The sequence below is a fragment of the Spinacia oleracea genome, chromosome 6 (assembly GCF_020520425.1).
Source record: "Spinacia oleracea cultivar Varoflay chromosome 6, BTI_SOV_V1, whole genome shotgun sequence".
Classification (NCBI taxonomy): Eukaryota; Viridiplantae; Streptophyta; class Magnoliopsida; order Caryophyllales; family Amaranthaceae; genus Spinacia; species Spinacia oleracea.
Window position 1 is genome coordinate 119,248,605 of NC_079492.1, and position 18,711 is coordinate 119,267,315.

At 38.1% G+C, this 18,711-nt stretch overlaps 1 protein-coding gene across 1 annotated transcript; it reads right to left on the reverse strand.

The window, feature by feature from the left end:
- Positions 1-1,337: 1,337 nt before the first annotated feature.
- Positions 1,338-3,043, reverse strand: LOC110793449 (peroxidase 57-like). The gene is made up of 2 exons (XM_021998323.2): positions 2,789-3,043; positions 1,338-2,142 (listed from the first exon to the last, which is right to left on the reverse strand). The coding sequence occupies exons 1-2, from the start codon at positions 2,999-3,001 to the stop codon at positions 1,381-1,383; spliced, it is 975 nt and encodes a 324-aa protein (XP_021854015.2). The 5' UTR covers positions 3,002-3,043; the 3' UTR covers positions 1,338-1,380.
- Positions 3,044-18,711: the final 15,668 nt, after the last annotated feature.

Here is an 18,711-nt window from a genome sequence, read left to right on the forward strand (position 1 = left end):
TGAGAGAGAGAATTGAGAAACAGTTTCTGTGTATTATGTGTTTATGGAAAACGAAAGAGGAACTATTTATAAGAAGCCAGTAACAGTCATAAACTGCTAGTAGTGGAAGTAGTGGGTGGTTACACGATTAGTGGGTGGAGTAATTGAGCAGTTATAATATTTAATGGGTTGATTAATTCTCCTAACCGTTTAGAATTAATAAGAAACCACTTCTGACCAAAAAGAATAACCCAGACCACAGAACCACCCCACGCCCGCGAACCGCATTCGCCAAGGCCCAAGGCCCGAGCCCGACACGGCCGACCGACGCGCGTGTGTTGTTTGTCCACCCATGCCACTCTCATGCTTTGAAAAAAAAATGTTTCCCTTAAGTCCCCAAATATAAAAAATAAATGAAGTTGGCGTATTTCCCATGTGGAACTTTTCATATTCCCACTTTTTTTCACTCATTTTTCCCATGTGGGACTTTTTACATTCCCACTTTTTTCCACTCATTTTCTTTTGCACTTTCACTAGGACTCCAACAACAAGTGCTCCTCAGGAACAATGGTTGTTCCTCAGGATCAAGTGCTCCGCATATTGGTTGTTCCTCATGAACAAGTGCTCCGCAGGAACAATAATGGTTGTTCCTCAGGCACGAGTTCCTTTACATTGAAGCCTGGAATGTAAACTCATACGCTCCAGACTTCTTCTATTCGTGTTTCCACTCAGGAACTGTTGCTTCTCTTTCGGAGTTCCTCTAGCTCATCTGGAGTTCTAGTTCTTCCGCAGGAACTTTATAACTCCCAGCTTATCTAGAGTTCATCCTTATATATACGTAGTATTACGTTACGGTCCTGCCCATTTTCCTAGTACGTACTACGTATATTAACTACAAATGGGCATTTTAAATTTTAGATTTAACCAATCGATAAAAAAGGATAAATGCGTAATTTCGAAAGTGAATAATTAGAATTCTGTAATTCACGAAATATTACACTTATCTCCTTACGAGGTACTTCCTCCGTCCCATAATATAGTGCCTGTTTTCCTAAAATGGTGTCCCTAAATGATGTGCCTATTTCTATTTTAAACCATTAATTTTTACTTTGAAAATTGTACTTTTTGACTTTTATTCAACCCTTGTGCTTGATTTTTGTCCTTTTTAGGCCTATTTATTATGTACACACCTTTAATCTATAATTTATCTCTCCATTTTTGCCAACTAACATGTACTTTATCTTGAAAGTACAAATCATTATTGTTTTTATTATCAATGTTATCCTTTACCTTAATAACCGTGATTTTGGTCAAACGGGCACTATATTATGGGACGGAGGGAGTATTAGAGATGTATGTCATAGAACAAGTCAACGATAAAAGTAATTTAATTTCGGCCTTTTAATTCTTATTAAAGACCCTACAATTTGTCCTAATTTCACCAGCAGTCCCTTGAAGAACTTGGATACCCCCCATTTTAACCATGGCTTTTGCAAAGTTTTGTACAAATCCAGCATTATTTGCTGCCATATTATTAACCAACGTAGAGCTTAAGGGATCCACGGCTAACTCTTGATCAATTTGTAACACGCCATTGTTACTCTTAAGCTGGTTATAGTATTCGTTATCAAACACAAATGGTGTCTTCTGGTCAAGGAAAATACTAGGATCCGCGCTCGGGTTTGCCCCGCAAGTTCCCTTAAGCTGCGTAAGCAACGTCTTGTTCATAGTAGGGTCCGGAGCTCCGGTCCCTTGGAAGTTGGTTAACCTATCACTAATGAAACTACAATGAGTTATACCAACGGTGTGACCACCTAAAAGGACCACCATGTCGTTTATGGTTAACCCTTTTATTTTGAAAGATTGTTGGGCCTGGGATACGGTGGAAGATGGGCCTGGAACGTTTACTTCGTTGGATTTTGAGATGAGCCCATCACGCCTACCTGTTGGGACGTTGTACTTTGGGCCCCCAACTAGGGCAACTGAGTCTCGAGTAGCGAGTGTTATGATATCTGCACAAGAAACCGTTTGTGGGCATGATTGTTCGAGTTTGGCCTTGATTTGGTCTATGAGTGCAAATTCACGAACCGACCCGTTTGCGCCTGAGGCCTTTTCAGCTTGGTTGGTTGAGGTTGAGTCAATCAATATGGATGCATCACAACCCTGTAAGTAGATTATGTGAATAGTGTGAAAACGGAAACATAGCAACTAATTAACCAGAGAAAGGAGGTAGATATCTACGTATCATAGGTTTATTATGCTTCATCGTCAACTTCTATTATATCACATACTTCGTATCTAAGATAGTAAGATACACATAAATCTATCGGACAATAATTATATTAAGGCAAAAGCCTCACCTTAAAATCCCACCGCCCGACCACTCGAGCTTCAAGAAATAGGTAAGTCACCTTATATGTATCAAAAGGTCAATATATCAGGGTCGGTTGTGTTTTTCACATGATTTGAATCTTGGACACATCATACATTTTTAAAACTTTTTTTTTAACAGCTTACATTTTAAAACTTGATCCCTTGCTTTTTTTCAACTAAGCTATGTGCTAGTTGGAAAAGATAACTACTTTATTATTAATAGAGCTCATTGAGAGTTAAATTTGGAACTCGATCATAATTGGATCAAATCTCCTACTCTATGACCCTTTATACACAAAAAAATTATGAATTTAAGAATACCATAAGTATTGTAGTCAAATTATTTACTGTAGATAAGTTTGCATAATGTATTAAAAATTCTAAAATTTAAATAACAATCGTGACAATTCAAAAAAAAGTGTGTTTTCTTACGTACCCTAACAAAGCAATCATGAAAATGCATACGAAGCAAGGCTGCAGCAACAGACTTATCCGCCGCAAACCTCTGTTGCACCACCTGCTGAACTATAGTTTCGGCGTTCGGACATGTTTTACTATAAAACCCAACTTGAAGGGCTAAAGTGAGAGGGCTAGAGAAAAACAAGAAGAGAAATGCAATAACATTTGTATATTTATGGAAACTCTCCATTTTTAGTACGTACTTGCTATAATAGTGATGATTCTATAAGTGAAGTAGTAGTAGAGGGGAAGTATATATAGTGGATAGTAGTGAGGTACGTGAGCCGTTAAAATTGTTGAAAGTCAAATAAAATACACTTATTGTATAAAAGTTGAATAAAATAGATAAGACGTATGTTGATTTTAAAAAGCATGCAATAATGGATTTATTGGTTAAAAAGTTTGAAGGTAGAAAAATGATGTTTGGCCAACTTCATTCCCAAAAGGTTGATTGGCCTCATCGTAGATTCATATCTATGCATGGCAGCTAACTTTACGATAAATCCACGAGCGTAGTTGTGTCATGCATTACAGCCAATCCCCAATGATGTTGACGTTTTCCGACTAAAGAAAACCGATTACAGGCGGCAATACAGTAGTTTGGATTGGATTTATTAAAAAATAAGTCCATTAACAATTTAACGACCTATAAATCTACAATTAGTGACAGAAACTCGATCCTTTTTGTGAAAGATTCTTCGATAAGGTATATATTTGGATCATAATTCAGCCCATGAAATTTACTAACGATCCTATTTCAATTTCTTTTCACAACAGCTTTTAGGTTAATTATGAAAACTCCTTTCACGACGGGTTGTGACGGTTAATTATCCAATCGTAATGGAGAGAACATGTCATCGTAATAATATAATTTTTGGTAGAGATCGATTTGAGTGTTAGAATGATCATTCACATAAATTTATTTTAATGAATATGCATGTACTGCGTATTTCCTATCGAGTTCGTATTTCTTAATTAATTAGGGTTAATTTGAAATTACTTATTGCAGCTGACATATCACACTAGTATTATATCCGGACAAATATCATATACCATATAATTTCGATCATCTTAAAAAGAAACTTAAAAAAGTGGAAATTCTTTTAAAGTGACCGAGTTATAAAAAAGTCGGAATAATTTTAAAAACTTACAAGTAAATAATTACAAGATAATAGTCTCACTTCATTTATGTTGTTTTGACAATGAAAATAAGCATAAATATTTGACAGGGAAAATTAATAATTTTGGTTCCACTTGGAAAATAATAATAATATTAATAAGGGATCGTTTGGTTGGGGGTATTCAGGAAAGGGAACGAGAATCAGATGGATCCCTTTGTTGTTGTTTGTAATGCTATTTCATCTCGTTACCCCCTTGATTCCCTCAAATCCCACTATATTGATTCTCCACCCCCCTAGGTATTGGCATTTCCTTTCCTGAGCCATCAATACACCACCACGTCCACCATGACCAACCCCTTAACCAACCCTTTCCACTAAGATTCGACGGTCGACTGTTGCTCCACGATTGCCGACGGTTGCTCGACGGTTTCCGTTTTATATATGATCGACGGTTGCTCGACGGTTTCCGTTTTAGATATGGTCGACGGTTGCCGACGATTCGACGATTGCTCGTAGTCGACTGTTGCTGGAAGTCGACGATTCGGAGGTTGACCACCCTCGACGAGTTTCCGTTAGATACTTCCGGAGGTCAACGGGTCGGGGGAGAGAGGAAGTCACGAATCGAGTCGGAACAAATGAAGGAGCCCGGAGGTCGTCGGATTGTAGTAGTGGGGGTGGGGGACTGGTGGTGGAATTGTTATTTCCCTTGGAGATGTTCAAACAAACAACTCTTAAATTAAATCTAAGAGATTTGTTTTACATTCCTTTCCTAACCCTTTGTTGATCTCAGTCCCTTTACCCCGGTGAACCAAACGGCCCCTTAAGTTCTTAATAATGAAGAATTTCCAATCCTGGAGCAACAATTAAAAGTAATGGGTCATTACCGTCATTCTCATTCGACCCGCCTACGTCACATTTGAAAATTACTTTGTTTTATAAGCGTACAAATTAAATGATTGTATGAAAATTACAAAAAGATCATAATAAATTAAAGCATGGGCCCTACCCATAAACTCAATCTATTACTGCACTATAAGAATTTGTATTTTTAATCGGGTCGAAATTCCTGTGGCAAAAGCCTTTTACGACGGGACTAACAACCAAACAAATACGGAAAAAACCGTCACAAATGTCTTTTACGACGGATTAACGACGAGATTTTCAATTAATGACGACCCCTTTTTATGACGGGTTCGCGACAGGAAATCCCGTCATTAATCAACCATTATTGGCCTTCAGCGACGGGATTTCCCGTCGTTATTGGTATAATTTCTTGTAGTGCTAATTGGGGATTAGGGGTCATTATGAGGACTAGTGAAGTTTAGATTGTGAGAAATCCCGCACATGTTAGGTTAGAGAAGTAAGTAAGATTTTGATACTCAATCATATAATTGAATTGAACAGTAATTAAGTTTAAAAGAAAAGAGACTACCAATTGAGGTTGATATGAGTGGTTAAAGGCCTCTTACTCCTTAACCAAGGTATCGGGTTCGAGCCTTAGAAATGGAAAAAATCTCAATTAGGAGGGATGCTACCCATCTAGGTATCCATGCAAACTCCCACGGGAGATTACCTCGCCGAATGCAGTAGGAACTCCTCGTACGTAGTAGAACCAAAAATAAATGAAAAGAGACTAGATCATAAATCTGTCTCATGTTTAGATTTTAGTATGGTCTGAACCGCCCACGCACAAATCGCAAATCAAACTTTATTTTATCGGTTTGGTTGGTTTGTGGTTTCAAAATAAATTGCAATTTTGGTTATTTAAAGTTGTTTAGCTAAGCTATGATGCTACAAACTATGTTTAACAAAAGAAATTAATAATTCTTAAAAACCGCTAATCAAACTGTTTTAACACTATATGGTTGGTCGTATTAGACATGTAATACGATTGGGTAATTACTAATTAGGCCAAAATGCATATATGCCTCTTTTCGTTCATTTAATTTAGACTTTTGTATGATTTCGTAGTGATTCTTTGTCTTCTGGCCAAAGTAATGTTAATTAGGACAGCACTTAGAACACAAAACCATATGAAAGGGAAATGCATAATTGTTTTTTCGATGGATCGATTTTGTACAATATTGTAGTTTATTTATAATAGATTGAAGCTTTTACAAGTAAATATTACGAGACATGCGTGCAACAACTCATTAACTAAAACAATGAAACACCATCCCATATTCTTTTTCTCCTACCAAATGCTTGTTGGTTTAGTGGTGATTGGGGCTGAATTTGGTAGGGAGAACTCGTGTTCAATCCCCCGCAACAACAATTGAGAGGGGAATGAAACCTAACCACCCAGAACTTGCCCCGAATCCGATTTAGCTAGCCCTAAGGGTGAACCGGTGCTAACACAAAAAAAATATTCTTTTTCTTCTCCGATGCTATAGGTTTTCTTGCAATTTTCGGTTTAAGCCTGTTAACTGGTTGTATCATATCACATGGTAGTACAACCACAACTTCAATTTTCCACGTGCTTTGATCTTGTATATATGAACATATGTCCCTAAAACACTCAAGGAATGAATAACGGGTTGTACGGTGAAAATTCTCGAGCTCTTTCGTCTTTTGTTGGGCCCTATCCATTTTTGACCTATTCATTTCTCTCTGCTCTCCATTATTCACACTTCTTTAGTCTAGCTTATCTAGCGAAAATCTATTGTACTGTTGGATATTTGCTCAATAATTTGCAAATTGGTGATGATGACTTATTAGTCACATTTTAATTAGAAAAGGGCGTTGATAGAGAGACACCTACAAATCAAATTATTAGTTGGTGAAGATAGAATTTGTGGAGGTTTATGTTTAGTTGACGAAGATAGAATTTATGGGGGTTTATGATTAGTTGATTACAAACTTTTATATAAGATGGTCTTACACAAAAGATCACTTTGGTGTCATATAAGTTAAGCAATGAAATTAATTAGTTAAACACTGAAACTAATTAGTTAAGCACCGAAACTAATTAGTTAAACAATGAAACTAATTAGTAAAGCATTAGAATTAATTAGTTAAGCAATGGAACCAATTAGTTAAGAAATCAAAATGGTCTTTCCGGTAAGGCGGTCTTACACAAAAGTTACCGTTAGTTAATTTAAGTAAAACAAACTCGGGATTATGAAATAGAAATCCTCTGTCAAGATATGTAACAGTTGCAAGTAGTAGATGGATAATGTAACGAAAGAGAGATTTGTGTAAAACTAGTTGTTGGACCGTGCGCTAGCGCGCACGGTCCCCCAAGGGATAAAAAAAAATTGCATAAAAGCCGTATGGAGAAAGCCGGGGGCAAAGTGCGAGGGTAAATTCGTAGAATTCTAAAACTATTGCCTAGTGGATAAACCTTGTCCAAGAAATGTAGTTGATGATACATAAATAGTAAATCTCTAAAATGCTTCATCTGCTTTCTCATCACAGTCAGTAAAAAAAACGATCTTCGTCAGTCCCAAAAAAGATGAGTTCCATGACATTCTTAAACAGCTACTTCCATGACATACTTAAACCAGCAAGAACAATCTTCCTAAGTTCCAAAAAGACGAGTTCGATAAAAATGCAAGACAACAAAAATACCAAATTAACAATTCAAGAGTCTCTATGCACGATTGGCTAATTGGCTTTAACATTTTGGTCAAACTTTTTAGTTAGACTCGAAAGCAGGAGACACTATATCCTTATTCTCTGCATGAAACCATAACAAAGGAATAAAGAGCCACATACTGTCCAAATGCCAGGAACTGTAGTTTGGAAATCTGCACAGCCCAATCTGCAGTAGTTCCACAGGTTACAGTCTAGATAGCCCAATCTTGCCATACTGCAGTGCCAGCACCAAGAAACCTGCACACAGGTTACAGTCTGGATAGGTGAAGTTCACAAAAAAAGTTCATCTTTATCTGACAGAAGCTATATTTACTCAAGCAAACATGAAATTTATACTACCTAAAGGCAAAGCAGAGGAGATACATCAGTTTCGATGTACCGACTCTCATCTGGAAGCACAAGTAAAATGGATCATGTGGAAAATGACCCGTAATGTTAGGACAGTAATAGTGTAATACATGGTTTAACTTTACCATATTGTTGGTTATCCCCAACTCTTTTACAAGAACCAATCAAACACTTTCTAAGGACAGTTGCACTGATATAATCCTACAGTAGTACACCATACACATGGAAACATAATTTCAGTAGAATGTGTGAACAAGTGGAATGTTCCTGCAAGAAACCAGGGCACTACCACTGCACCAGAGTGATTTTGACAACCAAGGTGAGAAAACCCCAGAAGGGTCAGTCTGTTCAAATACATATGTTTGGGTGAAAATGTCAAGCAGAAGGACCAAACAGAAGCAAGCCTCACATAGTCCAAGAAACCCGGCCATTGATGGTTTAACCAAATAGGCAAGCTATACTAAAGAAGAAATTGAAATACACCAGAAAGTGCCTGGCCTTTATAGTTCATTATGACACCTACATGGCTATCATACAACTATGGTCTATGAGAACACAATTATGTTTTCTTAACTGCTTATATGATCCACCTAGAACCGGTCCTATGAACACATAAATTTATGTTTCGCTTCCATTGTCATGAAAGAAATCATCCCACTATTGATGCAACCATGAAATAAATCAACTAAAAACCTGTATTTTCAGCAACATGGAACAAATCAAATTAAATTAGGAACCTTTTCTCTGGTTGAGTATATGTATTCCTCCAAGATAGTTTTGGAATCGGTTGTTCTCCTTCCCTTTGCATCCTCTTGTACGATTCCTACAAAAGTGGGTTCTCAACAGATTACGATATTTCCAGTGTAACATAAGTTCAAGGCTACATCTTCACTCGTAATTGATGGTCATTTTAGAACCAAGATGTTGAAAGAACAGATACAACATGGTCCCAGGGTGAAAAATAACAACGACAACTGTAGAAGTATAGTGTGATATAGCAACAACAAGGGAAACATACCTTGAGACCATATGCTCCTTTAGAATGTGTATGATTTCATATGCTCCTTTTATTTGGCTTGACTTCTCCTTTTCTTAAGCTATAAACTCATAGTTTCTGAAATCTGCAAGAGAATTTTTTAATACGAGAACAATGAATATCAGAATCAAAGATCCAACAACAAGTGTTAAACATTTAAGAAATGACTTTGAATTAAAGATAAAATAACGACCTGTTACTGATTGTTATGCTCGGAATTGATAAAGGTGTTGGACAAATCAAAGCATTAAACTACACGCTCTTAATAATTCAGCAGACACACACACACAGATAATCACATATCCATGTAGTAAAAGTGAACAACCATCATCAAACACGGCTACTATACAGATTTCAATCAAAACTGGGTGTATCATTCTGCACTAGCTTCTTTGCTTCAGCACCTGACATTATAACAAATATGATGCAAAATATATAATTGACCAAAGTACTGACATGCGTACAACAGGTTGTTTATATTTTAGTCATTTTGCATGTCTCATACAATGGACAAAGGGTTGTGACTAAGAAGCCATAAGTGACACATGTATTAGCCATATATTACAACGGTGTGACCATTAGTTTGGAGCCACAAAGGCAAAAGGGACATAGATATTTCCTAGGAACATGCGCTACCAATCAACAATGCCATATTCCTCAAGAAAAACCATAATCATAAGAGCTAGAGTTAATATATTACAATACCAAGCCTTTGGGAAGTTTGCTAGCAAAAGGCATACACATGGCCATAAACGAGGGGGGCGTAACTGAGTATCTACTGTAATTCAGGTTGGCCGTGAGTATGCTAGACAAAATGAGCAAGGTCAGCACTTAGTTCTCCTTAACAGGGGCAGTGTCGGTGTGGTTGACAGCCTCTCCAACAGTCTGATCACCTTCCTCCTGAGCAGCAGGACCTGCCTCATCATTAGGGGCTTCTATGATGACCATTTTCTTCAAGCACCATTGAAGGGCATTAGATTTGGCCAAGGACATAGTTGGGCCAACTTCCATCAGAACATGCCTGGTGCTGAGAAGTTTGTGCGCGGACGCGAAGGTCCTAGCATCAGCCTGCAATGAAGGGTGATATTAGGCATTTTGGAGTTGCGTTTAAACAAAGTATCATGGCACAGACTGTTGCATACGAGGAATAATATGTAAGGCATGTATAGGTGGTATATATTGAATTTTATTGTTTCCCCTAACATGTATGGTTTCCCAGGTTTGTAAGCAGAGTTTGAAAGTGTCCTATAACATGAATACTCACCCTAATAGCAGACATATCAACATTTGGTATTCTGTTCAGTAAGCACAATTATCGGACATTCTATTAGGGGGAGATGTGAGGTTGGATGCACTTTAGATAGGGGTGAGTGCATAAGAATACAGTAAGAATTGAGATTCGAAGAGAAGGTTGTGATTAATTTAGATAGATGCTATAGATATTGGACAGAGAAGGTTGAGATTTGGAGTGCGATCTATTATATACCAAGAATTAGAGGCAAAGCACAACATTGGAAGAATTATAAGAATTCGGCTCCATGTGGGCAGAATGTAAGAAAAAAAAGTGTAGTCGAGCAACTGTGGTATGTTTAATCTGTAATTATTTCAAAATATGTTGGTTGGAATACATTATGCTTGAAAGGAAAGCAAGTATCTAGGTTGACTTGATTTCCCCTCAGTAATCAACAAGACCTCAATAAATAAGGTAGTAAAGAAGGAAAACCAGATGGCAAAACAGTAATAAGGAGGAGAACCTGGGAAATTATATCTACATTAGTGTCGTGATCGAATTTCATATTTTTGTTTTTTTATGCCTTTTGGATTCATTTCATTGGGATGTACGTGGTTGAGTTTCAGGAAAAAGAGGTGTTAATTCATTTACAATGGCCACTTTTCAATTCCAATTCGACCATGTCTTTTTTGGTTCGTTGGTTTGAGTTATACAATGCAACATAGTGGTGAATTTATGTCAGACTTAACTGTTAACGATTAGGAACCAGCAAAAGGGAGTGTTTAAAAGATCTCACAGTGTGTTTCATGCGGAAGAGATTTGCAGAAGTCATGCCGAAAAGCTTTTCAGAATCTTCAGTGAATGAAGTTAATGCATATTTGTCCGTGCCATCGGAAACTTCAAAGTTGAAAGTGACCATGTGGGAATAACAAAGTGAGCAAGAGTAAGTACATGTATTTGAGAGAAAGGGCGGGATTGGATGGGGCAGGGGATTGGATGTAACACCCCCATAATCCTCCCTATTTAAAACACCTTATATTTGAGAATAGAGAAATATAGGGGTGTTACTGTCACGATGGAACGTATAAGGCAGATGAAATAACTAATTAAAAACCGGTTTAACTTTTATAGTCTAACTTTGAAAACAAACAGCGGAAGTCTTAAAACGAATACCTCAAATACAATGTGGAGACCTCAATAGGTCCCTTCTTAAATCCAAACTCCAACACAAGGAATAAGTTAAGTTAAGCCGTTGTAATCAATTAAAATCCAAAACCAATGTAATATTCAAAGGGAAAAAGGTACTTCAAAATCTATCCCCATGCATGCTTATTCGCAAACCTGTAGATTGGCTGCTCCCCATAATCCCAAGTGAAATTATGGTTCACCGCAGGGCCATCATATAAAGAGACATGGCCAACAACAACAAAGATCAAGTCAGCTAATGCTGAGTACGTACTAAAGCAATAATCATTTAGTAATAAACGTTCTAGACACACAATACTATTAAATAATGCACCTCAGGACACGACACTAACTTACCGACTCAACCTTGATTTATGTGAATTAGAATTAGCATTGTAATATAAAAGATTGATCATAGGCCGTCCTTGACCGCACCTAACGATCCTATAAGAGTATCGAAGAGTCCTAGACATGCCTTCGAATATGTAACTTTAAACTTACTAGAGCGTCCTCTAGTATAGACAAACCTTGAATCAGTATGCATACCCCCGAGAAGAGTCCTTGACGTACCTTCTCTAGGAAGTTTAACTACTTAGTTAACTCGATTTCTGTAGGTAAAAGCGCCCTAGCGCATAATAAAGAGTGCAGGATACTAATACAAAGATTGTCCCTTTACCCATACTACTACTCGAGAAATTATCTCTGAGAGCTTACAAGCCATTCCTTTCACTTTAAGTGCTTTAGTAATTTCCTTGTTATTCAATTTGTTTAGACCTTAAACAAAATATAAATACGCGACACAAGAAACACGACTTCTCTTTTAATTCCTTTAGGACGAGTGATCAAACAATTAAGACACCCATTATTAGGCCATTAGTCCTTGGCTCGGAGGTTTTGAGAGACCTCCTAACATACTATGTCTAAACTTAGTCTAATTAACAATAGTAAAACTTGTAAAGACAATAATATGAAAGATCATGCTTGCTTCCTATAATAAACAAACAACGACATAATCCCAAGTGTACGCATCACCACACATTCATTGAAATATAAATAATTCCAAGGCCTACTCATGCCACTAATACTACAAGTACATTCTGGGACTAGTACGTACCTTTTGAAGTACGAAAACAGCTTAAGTGTAACGAGCTAGCTAGAATCTCCCTTCTACGAACTTGGTACCTAAACATTGTATAATAATACAATTAGTTCTTGATTACATAAATTAACATCAAGGTACTAAAAATCTGATTTTTAGACTCTTAATGCTCCAAATACACAAACAATAACCTACTATTGTTCACATTGTAACCTCATCGTAAAAGCTTATTTAAAATAGTCACTTAGGAACTTTAAAAACCGTTTTAAAAATGAATAAGAATGCCGATTTTTCATTCACAAAACAAATCAGATTGTATACTTGTATAAAATATTACCTTTAGTGATTAAAACTCCTAATAATAGTTTGACATAGTTAAGTATAACAAAACAGACTAGGTAGCTACAATAATTATCTTTTTAAAACTTCTTTAAAACATGTTGTGAGCTTGTAAGCATAATAAAGGAACTCCATAATAAAGCTTCCCCTTTTCTTTTTCTTTAAATCGTTACTGTTAATACATCATCAATAACCATCAGCACTCATAAATATATGCAATGAATAACACTACTTAATTCCCATAGAAACAAGGTCAACCCTACGCAAGAAATAAGGCGACAAAGCATGCAATTTAGTCATAAACAATGAACAACAACTCACGCAACAGCAACAACGAACAACAACTCACGCAGCAGTGTAGTTGTTGTTGTTGTTGTTATTACTGTAACATGGTGGGGGTTAAAGAGACTAGACGAAGAGGAAAGAAGAGTACAAACAACACAACCATGATGGTGATGCTGGCAGCGAATGCAGGAGCAGGGCATGAGCAGAGGAGAAAACGGCGACGGAGGAATAGCAAACAGCAGTATGCGAGAAGGAAATAAAAAAAAGGGTTTTGGGTTTTCTTTTTTAGTGAAATTCAGATATTCCATACTTTAAAAGATTTAAAAATATTAATTTAAACTCCTTTTCCAAATTATTTTCGATTTCCCTTCTTAAAACTTTGTAAACTCTTTGTTTCCTTATTTTTCTTGAAATAAAACACTTTGTTTTCCTTTGAGGATAAAATAACTTTTATAATATTTATACTCTTATTTAAAACGTAACATTGTTTCTAGGTATTTAAAACATACAACTCCATTTATAATTATTTAAAACATAAAACTCCGTACATGTCGTTGAAATATAAAATAAAACGACCCAAAAATACGGAGTATCACAGGCTTCCCTCCTTAAAAGAAGTTTCGACCTCGAAACTTGGGGTTTCTAGTTTTGGGGAAAACTTTAGGTTCACTCTTGGTATAAGTAATGGGAATAAAACTTAGTCACTGAGCATATATAGTACACACCTACCCTTAGAATTAACCAAAACTATAGAAAAGATGGGCGGAAATTCGGGCGCCTTCTACCCCCCTTAAAAGGAGTGACGTCCCTTGAACTCATCGTACCTCGGTAAACAGTTCTGGGTATCTTTTATTCATGTCATCTTCGGCTTCCCATGTGGCTTCTTCAGTTGCCTGGTTCGACCATAGGACCTTGACGATACTAACATCCTTATTTCTTGTACTCCAAACCTTTCTGTCCAATATCTTGATTGGTTTTTCTTCATAGGAAAGTGACTCATCTAGCTCGATTGACTCAGGTTGCAAAATGTGTGAAACATCTGGGACGTATCTCTTGAGTTGTGACACATGGAAAACATTGTGCACACGATCTAGCTCATTTGGCAGAGCTAGCTTATAGGCTACCTGGCCAACTTTCTTTAAAATCTCATATGGGCCTATAAACTTTGGGCTCAACTTTCCCTTTTTACCGAACCTCATTACGCCTTTTATGGGTGAAACTCGTAAAAGAACTTTTTCACCAACTTCGTACTGTTCTTCCCTTCTTATCAAGTCAGCATACGATTTCTGACGATCTTGGGACGAATGAATCCTCTCTTGAATGATCTTTACTTGATTTATAGTTTCCTCGATTAACTTGGGCCCTAAGATAATCGTCTCGCTAATATCGCTCCAACAGACAGGACTTCGACACTTTCTTCCATAAAGTGCCTCGAATGGGGCCATTCCAATGCTTGCATGATGACTGTTGTTGTACGAGAATTCTATGAGGTCGAGGTGATCTTCCCACGATCCTTGGAAATCTAGTACACAGGCCCTGAGCATTGCCTCTAATGTTTGAATCGTCCTCTCGGTCTGACCATCAGTTGCAGGGTGAAAAGCTGTACTTTTCAGAAGTTTAGTACCATAAGCCTTTTGAAATGCTTCCCAAAAGTTAGACAAGAACCTTGAATCTCTGTCTGAAACTATGTCCAACGGAACACCATGGAGTCGCACCACATTCTTAATGTAGACCTTTGCTAACTTTTCAACTTTCCAGGTTTCCTTTATAGGAATGAACACCGCAGACTTAGTTAATCGATCGATCACTACCCAAATTGTGTCTAAGCCTGTTGGGGTTTTGGGTAAGGCAGTAACGAAGTCCATTGCTATGGAATCCCACTTCCATAATGGGACATCTAAAGGTTTAATCGTTCCTTGGGGCCTTTTGTTCTCATGCTTCACCTTCTGACATGTCAGGCAACGAGACACAAATTCTGCTACTTCCTTTTTCATTCCGGGCCACCAAAACATGTTCTTTAGATCCTTGTAAAGCTTATCTCCTCCAGGATGTACCGAGTACGGTGTACTATGTGCTTCTTCCATGATTTTCTTTTTTATCTCTTCACATTTCTGGGGTATACACCATCTACCCTTATATCGGACACTACCATCATCATGGATTACAAACCCCTCGGCCTTGCCTTCACTCAATCTCTTCTTCACTTTTTCTAACTCAGGATCCCCAGGTTGATTAACTAGAATTTCTTGAAAGAACGTAGGTTGGATTGTTAGCGCACATAATCTAGCTTCTAATCCCCCTGGACGAATAATTTCAATACTCAGCTTCTCGAACTCCTCACAAAGTGCATCAGGAACTACCAAGGCTTTCAAACTGTGACTTGTTTTTCTGCTAAGGGCGTCATCTACTACATTGGCTTTCCCTTCATGGTATTGGATGTCTAAGTCATAGTCTTTGATCAATTCTAACCACCTTCTTTGCCTCATGTTGAGGTCTTTTTGGGTGAAGATATATTTCAGGCTCTTGTGATCAGTGAAAATTTTGCAAGTTATTCCGTACAGGTAATGTCTCCATATCTTTAAAGCAAATACTATAGCAGAAAGTTCTAAGTCGTGAGTGGGGTAATTGGCTTCATATGGTTTTAGCTGTCTAGAGGCATAGGCTATCACTTTTCTGTTCTGCATTAGCACACAACCTAATCCATTCTTTGACGCATCGCTGTAAACCTCAAAGCCATCTGTACCATCAGGTAGAGTCAATATTGGTGCTGTAGTCAATCTCTCTTTCAATGATTGGAAAGCATACTCGCAGTCTTCGGTCCACACGAACTTTGTCTCCTTTTTCATGAGGTTGGTCATGGGTCTAGCTACTTTGGAAAAGTCTTTCACGAATCTTCTATAATATCATGCTAAACCCAAGAAACTCCTTACCTCAGTGACATTCTTTGGGGCAACCCATTCACTCACAACCTTTATCTTTGCCGGGTCTACATATACCCCCTCCTTAGAAATGAAATGGCCTAGGAATGAGACTTTTTCGAGCCAAAACTCACACTTGGAAAATTTAGCATATAGCTGGCTATCTCTAAGTGTTTGGAGGATGGTCCTAAGGTGACCCTTGTGCTCTTCACGGTCTTTAGAATAAATGAGGATGTCATCAATGAATACAACCACGAATTTGTCTAAGTACGGCCTGAAAATACGGTTCATTAGGTCCATAAACACGGCTGGGCATTAGTCAATCCAAAAGGCATTACTGTGAACTCGTAGTGACCATAACGAGTCCTAAAGGCTGTTTTGGGGATGTCTTGATCGACTATTCTGACTTGGTGGTAACCCGAACGAAGGTCTATCTTGGAGAAAATTCCGGCTCCCTTGAGCTGATCGAACAAGTCGTCAATCCTGGGCAAAGGGTACTTATTCTTCACAGTGGCATTATTAAGTTCACGGTAATCAATGCATAGCCTAAGGGTCCCATCTTTCTTTTTTACAAACAATACGGGTGCACCCCATGGGGAGGTGCTAGGCCTAATATACCCCTTATCCAATAGATCCTCCAGTTGACCTTTCAACTCATTCATTTCGGCAGGTGCCATTCTATAAGGTGCCTTAGAAATCGGTCCCGTGCTTGGAACTAAATCTATGGTAAACTCGACATCTCTCTTAGGTGGCATATCTGGAACATCATCAGGGAAAACATCTTGAAACTCGTTCACTATTGGGATATCTTCTAGTAAAACTACCTCTTCCTCTATGCGTCTCACACAGCAAAAATATAGAGGAGAACTTTTTTGGACATAATTCTTTAGTCTCAAAGCACTAATGATTCTCACCCCTGGTTTATTCCCAATTCTCTGGTATGAAACATCATTTCCTAATGGGCTTTTAAGTTCAACTTTTTGTGCTTGGCAATCTATCTTTGCCTGATATTTCCCTAACCAATCCATTCCCAAAATAACATCTAGACCACCCTACTGAAATTCAATAAGGTTTGAAGGAAAAATAGCACCAGCAATACAAATTTCTACCCCATCATAAAACTTTTCACAATTTACTATTTCCCCAAAAGGAACAGCTATAGGGACAGACACAGATTTCGGATTATCTAAGTCTAAGATTTCTAAAATAGAACTGGAAATGAAAGAATATGAAGCTCCTGAATCAAATAAAACTCTAACAGGTGTTGAGTTAATAGAAAATGTACCCGTCACCACATCATGTGACGCTCCAGCCTCTTGGTTATTCATCACATTCAGCTTCCCCGGTGCATTCCCACTTCCATTTCCGTTACCATTAGGATTGGATCCATTTCCATTCCCGTTCGCCTTGAATCCTTGGCCTTGCTGAGAATTATAACCTTTGTTTCCATTACCGTTCTTGTATTGTTGATTCCCGTTGCCATTCCTGTACTGGTGACTACCATTTCCCCCATTTCCCGGACGAGTTTGGTTGTTCCCATTACCATTGGTGTTCTTAACATTGGAATAACATTAATAGCGTCGGTGACCCTTCTTTCCACACTTGTTGCACTCCACTAATTCTCCATTACAGTCTTTCCCTGGGTGATTGTTGGGGCAGTTTTTGCAGTAGTGGTACCGTTGGGTTTGACCACCATTCCCATTCTTTTTCCCTTCAAAACGATTCCCATTCGGCTGCTTGCCATTGCCGTGAGAACCACCATTGAAATTATTCCCGAACTTGGGCTTCTTGTCAAAACGCTGATGGTTCTGAACGGGGTTGTCTTTCCTCTTATCCCCGGCGGAGCTTGCCTCTTTCCTCAGTTTTATGCCCTCCAGATGGGCAGCCTTTCCATAGCAGACATCCATGCAAGTGAAGTTTTCTCCCGGCAGTTTTTCTTGAAGTTCATAAGATAGTCCCAATTCGAACTTTTGAGCTTTGATTTCCTCAGTAGGGATAGTTTCAGGTGTGAACCTCATAAGATCAATAAAATTTTGGTGGTACTCATGAACTGTCATGTTCGTCCCTTCCATCTTTAGAGAGATGAATTCCAGGTTTTTCTGCTTCTTGACATGGGGAGGTAGAAACTTTGCACGAATAGGGATCTTGAATTGTTCCCAGCCAAAGTTTGCTTGTTGTTGCAGGGTCGCTTTAGCACGATTCCACCACATGTCAGCTTCTTCGCGGATGTAGAACACCGCACTAGGTACTTTCAAATTTTCCGGACAGTTAAGGGTCTCAAACAATCGCTCGAATTCACGAAACCAATCTTCCAGTGCAGCTGGATCACCCTTCCCGGTTAAGTAGGTAGGCTTATTCATGCTTATTTTCTTGTACAGTTCACCAGCTATGTCTTGGTGGGGTGGGTGTAGGTGACCAAGATTATTCTGTGCCAGATTCTGCGTAACCTGAATCAATTGCCTTAAGGTATCCCTCATAGCTTGGATTTCGGTATCAACTCGTCTACCACGGCCAGCCATCAATTCCTGCATCGGTAGGCGGACGCGTATTTTATAAATAAGCCCTTGGCAACTTGTCAAAGTCAAGACTTCATAAAAATAGTCATATCTACAAGATATGAATAAACAGGGGGAGGTTTAAACTCATATCTAGACGTAAGTCGGCACAGTACACATACAACTATCCATTATTACTACTAAGGCACGAGTACATGTTAACTCACACTATACGTTACTTAGTAT

What these genes read in the sequence shown, in the direction of transcription:
- LOC110793449 (XM_021998323.2), bottom strand. Translation starts at nt 3,001, where the DNA reads ATGGAGAGTTTCCATAAATATACAAATGTTATTGCATTTCTCTTCTTG. An exon ending in TTCATGATTGCTTTGTTAGG is followed by an intron (nt 2,143 to 2,788) that starts GTACGTAAGAAA and finishes ATCTACTTACAG; the next exon opens with GGTTGTGATGCATCCATATT.